General features: G+C 39.1%; 1 protein-coding gene across 1 annotated transcript; it reads left to right on the forward strand.

Moving 5' to 3' along the window:
- Positions 1-2,224: 2,224 nt before the first annotated feature.
- On the forward strand, positions 2,225-12,699 carry efna1b (ephrin-A1b). Its single transcript, XM_043261765.1, has 5 exons — positions 2,225-2,513; positions 10,436-10,731; positions 11,185-11,250; positions 11,345-11,443; positions 11,595-12,699. Exons 1-5 carry the CDS (start codon positions 2,416-2,418, stop codon positions 11,714-11,716), a joined length of 681 nt encoding a protein of 226 aa, XP_043117700.1. The 5' UTR covers positions 2,225-2,415; the 3' UTR covers positions 11,717-12,699.
- The last annotated feature ends 791 nt before the right edge of the window (positions 12,700-13,490 follow it).

Below are 13,490 nucleotides of genomic sequence, written 5' to 3' on the forward strand. Positions count from 1 at the left end.
ATTCCCATCTGTATCTTGGTGTAATTTTATTTCAAGAGTGGAATCCCAAAGCTGTGAATAATTTTCTTTGTTGCACAGATGAGATCTCTTGAGCTCACGAGGATATGCATTAGAAACTTGACAGCTTAAATGCTAAATTAACTCTAAACAGACTTCATAAGCCTTCTTCTTCTTTGAGCTTGAACTAAAATTAACTGCAATAACAATGAAGGAGCACTTTTACACACTAACATTAACAGGGAATTAGAGAGTTTGTGTTGTACTGGATGCAGGGTTTCCAGGTTGAATGGCGAAGTCGTTTGCACCTTGATCGCTTTGTATTATGCAAACGAGGCCTTTGTTCGGAACCCCCAGACCCCTGCCCATTCACATTCATACGCGTATACACACTCTCACACACAAGTGGACTGTATGGCCCAACAAATGCTAAACACTCCTACACAGATCCATCCACACTTTATAGACAGCAACGGCTACTGTGTAGGGGGATAGTGAGAGAACAAAAAAGACAGTGTGTACGAGAGCAAAAGACAAAAGAGAATAACTGAGAGGAATTTCAACTTCTGTCATAGACTTCTGCATGATGCCAAGCCAGGCTGTAAAGGGAAGCCTGCTGTGGGCAGATCTGTTCCTGAACATTTGCTCCGAGCTCTACCTCCTACGCCGATGGAGCTCATAAGCATACATTATTCTGCGATTTTCAGACTGAACAGTCAAAAAAAGTCTAAGACGCATCCATAATGTCGCTGCTCACCTGGCGAAGGTGACGCATTGCTCTCAAAGCAGACGGAAAAGCATCCTCACTCATGTAAGCACACTCAGCCTTGACTAATCATCCTAAACTGAAACATTCGACAGCATGGAACATGCATGAGCCTGCCCAGCCCTGCCTAGCCCAGCCCAAAATAGTCCGCAGGTAGACACGCTTTCCACTCGGCTCACCTTTCTACCCTCAGGTCAGAAGACCTGGCCTGAGTGTTGGATAATTGCTCTGCGCTGTGACCCCAGGATGAGTAGTCAGACCTGGATTAGAGAGAACCAGAGAGCCCCTGTGGAGGTGGGACGAGGGGGAAAAGCCCTGATGACTGGGGTTGATGTCATAATAGCGCTATCAGGTGTAAAAGGGGATTTTAGGGATTACAGTTTTTTGATTGATACCCAGGAAAAGCCTGCTTTGTTTGTCATTCTACACAATGTACAATTTCCAAATATAATATTTCATAACTGACTGAAAAAGGCTGCCCACGGTAAATTACTCAACTTGCTGTCATACTAATATGAACAGGGTTATAATATCCAGTAAACAGGTTATACATAACCTATAGAAATCTTACAGGGTTACACTTGTAGTGAAGAAAAAGGGGGGAAAAAATTATTAGAAATAAATTAATTTAATTCAAAAACTTTTTCATTAGTAATGTGCATTACTAAGAACTTTATTTAGAAAACTTTAAAGGCGATTTTCAATTTTCAATCAATGTTCTGACTTAAATTATATACTGAATCTCAATATTTTAACCTTAAATTTTCAAATAGTTGTATCTCGGCCAAATATTTAACTCCTAACAAACCATACCTCAGTGAAAAACATATGCATTCAGCTTTATAAACCTCAGTTATTGTTTTTTTTAAATTACCCTTAAGACTGGTTTTGTGGTCCAGGATCACATATAAGAGGGTTTTCCATTAAAATAATAATACATAATACATGTAAAAATAAAAAAATTAATAAAAAAATGATTTTAGAGTCATAAAACTAATGATAAAATTGTTACTGTTATTATAAATAATTAAAAACAGCGTTGTTGATTGAAATAAAGCTGAAGTAAAATAATACATACACAAGATATATAAATATTTGATGAATAACGTCAGCTAAGCAACTAATTAGAAATTGCCTGTTCATCTACGTGAAATGTTGAAGCCCTAGAATTATAATAAATAAACAAAAAATAAGTAAATAAACCTAAAAAAAAAAAAAAAAAAAAAAAATACTGAACAAAATAAATAAAATGTACCTAAAATGATATTATACAGTATCAATAAAACTGAAATAGTATGTTAATAAAACTAAAACAACACTGATTTATTTGTCACGGTCTGTTTACTTCAATCATTGTAAGCCCGTGTAAAGGGGCGTGTCAAAAAATAAAGCTTTCCTGTTTTCATTGGCTCCTTGTTCTCGAGGGGGCGTGGTACGTATCTGATTGATAAAGCGGACTGAGCGCACATTTCTCCAGGCTTTACCGCGACAGTTTCAGCTAGAGACTCATACGAACCTGTTATTCAAGTAAACCGAATCACTGCTATATCAGCGATTCTCGCACTACAGTGGTGCACAGTTATATTTCAACGTGCAAAACAACTCATTGCACTAGTATCTATTAGTCTGAAGAGCGTTATATCTCGGACTCAATGGATTTTCTGTGGCTGGTGTGCGTTGCGGTGAGCGTCAGCTCCTGGTACGCGTCTGCGGAGCGACACAGTGTTTACTGGAACAGCACGAACGCAAAGTAAGACTCCTTTAATCGTATCACATGTATTTATCCATATTTATATAATGTAACTCTTCTTAGCATCCTTATGTGAAATGTTAAATCACTGCATAGCACACTAACGCTAGTTCTCCAACTAAAAGCTTGTAAGTACGCAGTGTATTAGTGCAGGAACGTGTTATAGTCACTGCATTGATGGTCTAAATAGTTACACAACCCTTTAGCTGCCTTATCTTATTTTATCTGGATCATGCAATGTTTTGTTGCAATTTCTAGTTGTTAGCTTTTCCTGAAGATTCACTCGGTGGGGGAAGGAGCATGTGTAGATTAAGGAAACGCATAATATCTCTAACACACAACCAGTCATTGACCCTTACTTGCAGGTTATGATGGTTCAGGTTGTTTACTCTTTCAGTTCAGTTATCACGCATTTCATTGGTTTGCTTATCTTTGTCTCTAGTCGAACCTTTAACATGCAAGTGAATGACACGATAATTACTAGAGACAGCAGCTGGACAGAGAAGTGCATGGAAAGAAACCAGACAGATGGATAGACAGATCAGCCTAAATATACACGCACATGTTAGTTTTACTATATTTATGAGGGCATCTTATTGACAGGCTTTGCTTCCGAGATATTTTATTCACTGTAGCCTACTTAGTGAACAGACATACCTGTTGATATCTGTATATGTACAGGACTAAGCTAGATCTTGTTTCACTATATTCATAAGAACCCTATTTTTTTACTTTAAAAATGAGTCTAACTTCGACTCAAGTATACATACAGCAATAAATAAACAGACATGACGAGACAAGACGAGAATATCTATGCTCTAGTAGTAGCTTGAGCTTTTTACGGGAAGTGTCTTGTTACTCTTAGTGTGATATTAAGTTTTTACCGTTACAATTTACAGATCGAGGGTGGTATAAACCCAAAAGCTCTTTGATGGGTGTTTCATCAAATGATTGCGATTGTAATCTCATCTCGTAGTGAGGAAGGACATCAGGCACTTTAGAGAGATCAATACGAATGACAGCATTCAGAGCTATATTACGCTTTTAGCAGGAAACTCAAGAACAAGAAGATTGGTTTTTGTGGATATCAGAAGCTTGTTACTGTAAAACAGAATCTTTGACCATGAGATGATATCTTTTTATTCCTTCCCATAATAATTGACTTGTTTCACCTGGATCCGCACGTAAGCAATGACAAACTTGTAGTCGTAAAAGTTAACTGAATCCATGCTCATGACCCCGTTGAGAAGTTTTCGTGATGTCACAGGTGATTCACACCGTCTGTTGTGATTCAGTCTGCTTTCAGTGAGTAATTTATCAATGTCGTTGTTGCGCAACATGAGTGTACCAGCTTTAACCAGACACGGTCTCAGAAGAGCCTGGCTCACTATCAGCCGGCAGAGAGAGAAACAGCAGCTGTGCCTGAAGAAAGACAGAAGAAATCATGTAATAGAGACCAAACTCTTTTTAGGACCTGCTGTGAAAAGAATGAGGCTGAAGAGAAAATGACGGGGGAATAGGAGCTGCTTGGGTTTGGGTAAAAAAGAAAAAAAAAACAGGATTGGTAATTTGAGTTAGAGATGAGGGTGGTGGAAAAAGAGGTGGAGGGGATTATGTGGCAGCAGTCTGGTGTTTGGTCCGGTCCCTAATCCCGACATGGTCCACATCCACGGAAATGGTTGCGTAACCTCAACAAGAAAATTTGTAATAACAAAACACTAAGCCCTCAGAAAATCTCAGCTTTAAAAATCTGAGTGGATCTCTCCTTTTAAAGCTTTCGTTCTTGCGCCCATACACAAAGGCCGTGCTTTATTAGCATTGAAAAGGTTAAAACGCGCATCAAAACCAGAATTGTAAATATAATCCCATCTTGAGCTGGTCATAATCTGGCAGGTGTGGTGGGATCTGCGATTTGACGGCGTCTTTTTCCAAGATAAACCTCTGTTATTAATCTTGTGTTCTAAGAAAAAGAAACAGTTTGCATTAATGGGATTTTCAGGTTTCGTCTTCAACTTTTCTTTCCTTTAACGACCTCCATCAAAGCCAGTGATTGTTCAATCAGCCCGTGAAACTCAATCAGTCTGTGTGTAAATGGATTAGTCAGGCTCGACTAATCAATGGCAGATAGGTGTTAAATATTAATTGGCGTGATCAGATGATTCTGCAGGTGGCGTAAAAGCGTTCGCACGCAAACAAACACACTCCAGACTGTTTTTAACCATGTGGGTGTGAGTGAACAGTAATGATTTAATCTCCTGCGCGTGGCCTTTGGTGAGCTGACTCTCTGGTTTGACGGGTATGTGCGTGAGTGTTCGCCCCAAGGAGACTGGATTTTCAGGTCCAGATTGACATATGAACGTTGTTTTCGACAGTCTGTTTTTGAGCTTGTCACATGCCTACGCTTGCATGCTGAGCTCGCTGAAGGGGAAGTGTACAGTCCCGTCATGTTAGCATCATTGAATCATTATTTTTGCCCTGAATCATTTGTTTATTTTCACGTACATGTTGTCATATACATGTGCGTTCGTTCGTCAGAGTTTCACTGGCTCACATACAGGGGGGAATGTGCGATTCGAGTATATTTAGTAGACTGGGATTCCTTCCAGCAAACATGTTGCTATACTTGACCTTTCAGCTGTCCACTCATTGTCCACCCCGTTTCCTCGTCGTCCATCCCTTCCTCGGCAACCTCGCTCTTTTACATGTATCCGAGCGTTATATTGCTGAGTTGTTATCTTGAGGAGGAGGGGAGCAGACAGATCAGCATACATATCCAGACAGATTCCACAGTAAATCCATCTTCTTTAACCCTCTCGTTCTTTGTCTAAGGCTCATAAATGCGAGAACATGGTGGGCTGCATAGGCAGGGCTATAATCTGTGAAAGGAACAGAGTTCAGCCTCAGATTATACGTCGACGTGTGTAATCTGGCCGGATGACCCATTCACACAGAACTCACAGTGTATATTTATAGACCCCAGTGTAATCCAGTGCTGTATAATCCCACTTTACACAGAAAATGATGTGTATAGAAAATATAATCCATAATTCCACAAAGAATTATAGAATTTTCCACAATCTAGGGCTTGGATTGATTATGAAATCGTAGACCTTTCCGGATCATTTCTGGTATTTTTTTAGTTGTTGGTTTTTTTTTCTCGCAGATTAGAGTTCCATTTTTAGGTTTTGAACTGGTCAGGTAATGATGATTACTTACTGACAGGAAATAATCTGCTGTTCCAGTTCAGTTTTGATGTGTATGTGTTTGGGTCTTTTTTTAAGTGCTTAGTTTCTTTTCTCTTCACTCATTTAACCCTGAATCCCATTATTCTGAGCTCTTCCTCTCTTCTCCTTATCTCCAGCCCAGACTTCCTCACTATTTCTCTCTGTATGTCCTTATACCCTCCCTGCTCCATCTTTCTGTGCACTTTTTTTCCCACACAACTCCCTTTGTCTATCTCGGTCAGTACCTGATTACTGTTTTGATTCCCACTGCCCTGTTGAGTTGGAGTTTTCCTGTTTTTCTGTCTGCAGCGTGCTAGATTGTGTAACTGTCTGTGTAGTAAAGTGTGTGACCTGTGTGAGCTCACAAATGTAAACAAAAGAACCAGAAGCTCATTGCCTGGCCTTACTTAATTACCTCAAGTGCAGTGTTTGCATTCAGCGTCTTCAGCGGCTCACTGTTGCCATCTACAGAACGCTTACAGTACTTAACATTTTAATTTCATTCAGTGCCTGTATCGTTTTCGGTTTATTTCACAAGTACTTTTTTTTCACAAGTACTTTGAATAAAGCTCACAGTATGCTACCAAACAGCAAGCTAGCATATCATCAGGCAATTAGCATCCATTTAAAAGTGAAAGAGGAAGGGAGGAGGGGGAAATCAGGCATTTGTGAGGGAAGGACTGAGAAAGATAGAACCGGGGGATGGGTGATGGGTTAGAGGTCAAAAAGAAAGAAAGAAGTGTTTCTCTAAAAAATTAGCCTGAATGAAGAGGCCCAGGTTTATAATGTGTTTTTAAACAGAAAGGAGAAAGAAAGAGGGTGGAGACGATGGAGGAAAAGGGGGATGGGAGACTGAAAGATATATATATAGCTATATATATAAGATGTATATAAAGATCGGGGTGGAGCAAAAGGACAGTGATGAATGAAGTGAAATTTTGGTTGTCTGCTTTGAACAAAATCTCACAGAAATGTGCATTGTGATGAAGATTTGTGTTGACCTAAAACTTAAGTAGAATCCGTTATGTCATTGCAATATACATATAACTATTTGTACATTTGCAATATTCATGCCAAACCCCTCCCCAATTCCAGCTACATGCCTTAAAACGTGTATTTGTGAAACCCTTCCCCCAAGCCCAACTTTAACCCCTGCAAACGGCCTGTACTGGATGGGTCTGGTGCCGGTGAATAGCAGCGGTGTGATCCGTGTACTCAGTGTGATAATCCCTGGTTTGGAAGAGCGGATTAGCTGGATGGCATTCCGACCCGTTCCGCTACGGCTGGGGTAATTACCAGCATGTAATCGACAAGAAGGACAATATGAGAACATACTGATCGAGAAGAAAGTGAGAGAGCGGTGAGGTTAAAAGGACTTAGCAGTGACTTAACACCTTGAACCTTTCAGACTTTAACGATACAAAGGTGTAAGACTGAGACGTCTCTGTATATTATACTTGTAATGGAGAAAGAAAGCCAGACAGACACAAATAGCGTAAAAGCTCCGTGCACTCGCTTGAACAGACAGGTTTTATTACTCGATAGTGTGAGAACAAGCCGCTAAAATAGGATCATAATACTTGTCATGACAAGCAGCAGGTCTTAAAGGTTTTCAGTAACCAAACCCTCGACTGTGTGTGTGTGTGTGTGTGTTGTGTGTGTCAAATGCTGACAGCGAGTGTAGTGCAGTTGGCAGTGTGTACATCTGTTCTGAAGCGCACAGCACTGACCGTCTCTCAGCGTGTGTGTCTGTGTGTGTGTGTGTGTGTGCATGCTGCTGACTCAGTTAGGGTGTGTCTGCAAAATCTGACCCTGAACTTTGACATTACTGACCCGCCTGACAGTTTAAAACATTTGGTCAGAAACAAAAGAGGGGGAAAACAAACAAAAAAAATATAGAGGAGAAATTTGAAACATTTGAAAGCAAAAAACAGCATATTTGACAGCTTTAGAAATCATTATAATATGCCATATATGCAATATTCTTTGATGAATAGAAAGTTCAAAAGAATTACATTTATTTTAAATATATATATATATATATATATATATATATATGTATGTATGTATGTGTAATAACAGTAAATGGTTCTTATTACAAGAACAAGATCTATATATATATATATATATATATATATATATATATATATATATATATATATATATATATATATATATATATATATATATATATATATATATATATATAGATATATATAGATATATATAGATAGATAGCCATGTTGAGATCACATGACCAACCTAATTAGCCAGCATAATTGTTTACCCCAACTTTAAGTTTTTAAGTCTACACGCAAGCATTCAAACCCAGGCTCCTCTTTGTCTTGTGATAAACAGTTGGGGGACGTGGCCCCCAGGGGCTGCAGGTATAGACACTCCTCTCAGATGTGTGATGTTTGCATGGATCCATGCCTGGCTTACAACAGCATCACTCTCACGCTCGGCCCATCGAGGCGCAAACTGTCACACGGGAATAAGCGGGCACAGCGGCGTTTGAAGTGACCGATCACTATGATGAAAAACACAACAGAGCTTGTGATTGTTTGAGATATCAGGGGCTGGCCTTGGATCAGTTCAGAGGGATTAGAAGAGCATGGGAATCGTAGTGTGAGGGCCCACCAGACCCTCTCAGCAGGAAACTAAATTAGGGGATGAACTTAATATGCAATACTATTTGGGGCAAAATAAATTGAAAATATGAATAAATGTTGACGCTTTATAAACCAATCATTCTTAAGCAAACACCTCTGTGTCCAAAGACTAGAGCCGACCCTGAGGCCGATGTGTGCGAGAAGGAGGGGGGGGGGGGAGTTAATGACACCCAATTTGTGTTGTTGTCTCGGTCTTGCAAACACATTGTCATTAGGTTTCAAACAACTCCAGATCAACTGCTTCAAAGGAACATCAGAGGAAGTGAGATAAGGCAATCCACGAAACAGTCTAAAACTGAAACCGCTACGCATTTCGAATCTCATCCACCTTTGCTTGGTCTCATCAGCCGTGATCCGTTGATTGGCATATTGAATACACATACAATAAATGCCTCTTTCCCACACACAGAAAAGTCAGCTGGCTTAGCAAGGCGTACACCCTGTCTTTTGAACACTCTGCTGATTAGAAGCCGTGCGAGACTGACTCTAATCTCTGCATTAACCGGCGCTAATGAGCGCAGTGATGTGTATGTTTACCCCCCGTCTGAATAGACCGCCAGGCTGTTTAGACAGGTCGGCTAATGCTTACCGCAGTGGGAAAGAGGGAGAGATGAAGGGGGTTTGAGTGGACAACGGGGGGCCCGTCAGGAGCCTGTGTGTCTGTCCGTCATTTAACTGCGGCTCCCGATGGCAACAACAACAAATACATGTGCCAAAAGGGAGAAAGTGATGGAGCAAAGGGCATGCAGGGGGAAAAGAGGCCGCCTTGCGTTTTGACGGCGGTTCACGTGAGGGCCGTGTGAGTAAATGTTATGGTAATGTGATTGGGTTTGATGGTTTTGGGTATATGGAAATGTGATGGCTTGCGCCGTTGTAACACTCTCCAATCGGATGACTTGTGGGGTTCGAACAATGGCGTCTTGTGGTCACCGTGGGAGTGACGGTGTTATAAAAAACACTGTGATTTATTCACAAACGTTGTGCGATCGGGCAAATTTTTTTAGACAAAATTCACAATAGTAAATCACTGACAACATGAAAGCAGAGACACAGAAAGAATAACATACCAAGAAGCCTGTGGATATGTCATTTGTACATCTGGCAACAGCAGCAGGGAAGCTTAGATCAGACGAAAATGAGAAAAGCAAATGAGACGACAATAAAAGAAGAGGGAGACAGAGTGGAGGCTGTAAAAACACGTAGAGCCGATTCAAAGAGCCAGTCAGTCTAAGCGGCTCCAAGGAAAAGGTTGTGATGGATCAGGTGAAGTCAAGAGGTTTTCATCAGAAAAAAATGTAAAATGTATTTTAGATGTTGAAAGTGACATGTTAGCTAAAATGTTTAAAATATATCGTATAATAATAATTCTGTTTTAGAACAGTATTTATTAGGGAAATTGCTTGAATTGAAATCATGTTCCTCAGTTAAAAAAAAAAATTTCAACTTTATTATTCTGTATTGTTATATATATTTATAATTTAATTCTGACAACACTTTGTCTATAGGGTAAGAGACTAAAAGAGGAAGATATTGTAGCTCTTTGTAGAATTTAAAGTTAAATAAGTGGACACAACATTTGGTAGAAGATTGCGAAACAGAAAACATGGGAATAAATCAGTGATATGAATGAAAAGGAAAAATAAAGAAAAATACTGTTGGACAATTTCCCATCTCCACTCCTTCACCTAGTGTGACACCAAAGTACAGAGAAGGAAAGAAAGCAAAAGAAAAGAGGGATTTTACAGGGTGTTTTACGCAAATAAAAGCACCAGGTGAAGGGTGAACACCAGTCACCCACACACGTGCATCAGGGTGTAGCTCTCACTTTTGGTTTTTACTGATGATGCTTGCCTGAGGTTGTTTCAGTGTCGCCAGAAGTTTTTTTTCTGTTTGTTTGTGCATGTCAAGTTCTTTTTGAGCCGTTTTAATCCTGAGGTGTGTCTGTGTTCTTTGCAACACCATTGTAGGTTGTGTTCAGTAAATATCGACAGCCATTCATGGATTTTCTCTCTCTTTCTTCTTCCAGTTTCCTATGGGATGATTACACCGTGGAGGTCCGCATTAATGACTACCTAGACATCATCTGCCCTCACTATACACGTGGCGAGATCCCATCGCAGGAGGCCGAGCGCTACGTGCTCTACATGGTGGAGTTGGAGGACTACGAGAACTGCAAGGCACAGTCCTTCGACCAGCTGCGCTGGGAGTGCTCCAGGCCTTTTGCTCCTCACGCTCCAGAGAAGTTCTCTGAGAAGTTCCAGCGCTTCACTCCCTTCACTCTGGGCAAAGAGTTCCGCCAGGGAGAGAGTTACTACTATATTTGTAAGTATCTGCAATTGTAACTCAGTGTAGATCAGTGTCAGTGTAGTGTAGATCCACATTTGTGTGTGTATATATTCATATAAGTAATATTACATAACATTTTTTTAATATATACATGCATGTGTGTGTATTCATATGTGCATATTAAATACTGTATACACTGTATATTAAGCATACAAATACCCAGCACAAAAAAAATAAAAATACATAAAATAGCACATGAATTAAATAGTATAAAAATCAACTTCCAAAATAGGTTTAACACATTTTTTTTTAATAATTATTAATGTATGGAAAGTGTGATGAGTTTTTCACACTTATCTAAATGTTATGAAACAAAAATGACTACAAACTGTATGCATGCATTAGCATTTATAAGCACATTAAGTGTATTACGTGTATATTTGTCGGGTTTCAGATTCCAGTTCTAAAACTGTACTCTGTTTTTCACAGCCAATCCTCTTCACCATCATGGACAGGAGTGTTTGAGACTGAAGGTGGATGTAGTTGGACCTCATGGTAAGTCAGAATTTTGCATTTAACTTTTCTGCAAGTCTTTACTAGATTACACGTGAAGTCTTACTAAGAGTCCAACTACCATTTTGTTTTCTAGGCTCCAAGAACAAGAAAAAGACCTTGGAAAAAGATGAGGAAATAGAAGGGAAGATGGCTGCTGGTGGAGTCCATAACCCATCGAACAGGCTTCCAGCAGGTGAGCACTTCAAAGCTGCCCCTCTTCCTCTGATTTCTGGAAGCTTGTCCATTTGCTTTAGAAAACATGGAATTTGTAGACTCTGTAAGCCGTGAGTGACATGTTGCATAGTCGTGAAATGTACTCATCCTCCTTCTCTGTCTACTTTCAGATGACCCTATTGCCATGATCCCAGTGGTGCAGAGGAGCGTGGGCAGTTTGGGTGTTCGCATTGCTCCCGTCTCAAGTTTCGTCACGTTGATCTCTATATTCCTCTTCTTGCTTCTCCACTGAGCCTAGTATAAGAAGACTTTATGGACGTTGGTCCGTTAGGACCCAAAAAGACTGTAATGCCGGTGCTGGTAATCGGCTTTGAAAATAGATTTTGTACGAAGAGTGTTTTTTTTTTTATACAAACTGAAGTTTTGGTGCTGGAGTGCAAGTTGCTGAGTGACGTGTTCGTATTTGTGTTTGTGAGAGTGATGTGACCAGAGAAAAGTGTTTATGAAGAACCTTCTCTCTTTTTTTATTTTGAAGAGTTTTTACCGTGCTCTGATTCTTTTCCCCATCAGCTCTTTTCGAGTTACTTTTGTAGATTGTATGTGTTCATTCTTCCTGAAAATTCATCACGAATTAATTTACCGTGATGCAGAAATAAACCCTGAACACCGAAGAGCTTGTCTTGTAACCATCAGCTGTATAACTGGAACTGTGATCACAAGGGTGAACAATAAGTTTATTAATAAGATATTGTGTTTTGATAGAGACCTTCGCTCTACTGTACCGATTTGAGCCAAAGATCACAGGATTTTTCTTAAAACTGACCCTTATCTTGCACCTTATAAAGAATTGATGTTTGTGCATATAACAGTGTTTGTAAATCTAGAGCAGTTATCGAGCTTTGGTGTTTCCTGTGTTTTGGATCTCGTGTTACTGTAGTTTCAGTTGGTTTCTGTGATGTAATGTGAACACACCCTACAAAATGTACTGGCACTAATGTATAGATGAGATCAGAGTGTTTTTTTAACAACATTTGGTTTCAAGCAGGAATGTTTGGTTGTGATGTTTGTGCTTTGTGAGCGAGAGAAGCCGGACTTCTGACAGAGCACAACATGCACAAACAGTTTAATACATTCTCTCAAATAAGTTAAAAGATCAATTTCTTTTGTAAAACGTTGTGTTTTGTACTGTATTGGTTTATAAACTTGTAAATAGTTATGTAAAAATGTACATACTGAGAGCTATATAAAATAAAGACATTTGTTAATTATGAAAAATGTGTATAAAGTTGTTTTTTCATTTATATATATATATATATATATATATATATATATATATATATATATATATATATATATATATATATATATATATATATATATATATATAGACAACGCATTTCATCTCCTGTGAAATTTGTGAAGGTGTCAGAGTAAAGTTTAACATTGTCAAAACACCGATACATTCACTTTCAAACCTTCTTCCTGTCCTCTTTCATTCCCTTTTCATCTCTTTTTCCTGGCCAGGACTTCACAGCTTTTAACTAAACATTCAAATAGGGGTGAGATGAATGAAAGAAGAGGGGGGATAGTAAAGTGGCACTTGGGTGCCAGGACGTAACTTGCGCATTTCCCTGGCCTCAGCTTATTCTGTGACATTTGAGAACATTAAACACAAGATACTTCTTCTTCTCTGTTTAACCATGTCAATGGAAAATTCATAATTTTGTGTGAAAGTATGGAGCAAAATGGTTGCTGCAATGACATCTAAAGATATTCATGTGGACTCGCTACATGGGTGTTTGTCAGGTGTGGCTATTTTTGGCACCTGAATCTTTAGAAAACATTTATATTTTATTTTCTTTCAAACCTTTTATGTTTTTATTAAAATGCATATTTCTGAGAGAAATGTGAGGGAAATTTGTCACCCTTAGAATAAAATAACTGACTTTGTCTTATTTAAGATAATTCATAGCTAGAATTTTCTGTATAACACAACATTTTTCATTTTTGCTAAATTCACCAAAAGTACATTTTTAAATGTTGTGTAGTGACTTGCTTTCTCAAAT

Source organism: Puntigrus tetrazona, chromosome 16 (assembly GCF_018831695.1).
Source record: "Puntigrus tetrazona isolate hp1 chromosome 16, ASM1883169v1, whole genome shotgun sequence".
Taxonomy (NCBI): Eukaryota; Metazoa; Chordata; class Actinopteri; order Cypriniformes; family Cyprinidae; genus Puntigrus; species Puntigrus tetrazona.

Excerpts from the sequence above, each read along its gene's own strand:
- efna1b (XM_043261765.1), top strand. The coding sequence starts at position 2,416 with ATGGATTTTCTGTGGCTGGTGTGCGTTGCGGTGAGCGTCAGCTCCTGG. Across the intron at positions 11,251-11,344 it reads GGATGTAGTTGGACCTCATG|GCTCCAAGAACAAGAAAAAG; the intron begins GTAAGTCAGAAT and ends TTTGTTTTCTAG. Across the intron at positions 11,444-11,594 it reads ATCGAACAGGCTTCCAGCAG|ATGACCCTATTGCCATGATC; the intron begins GTGAGCACTTCA and ends GTCTACTTTCAG.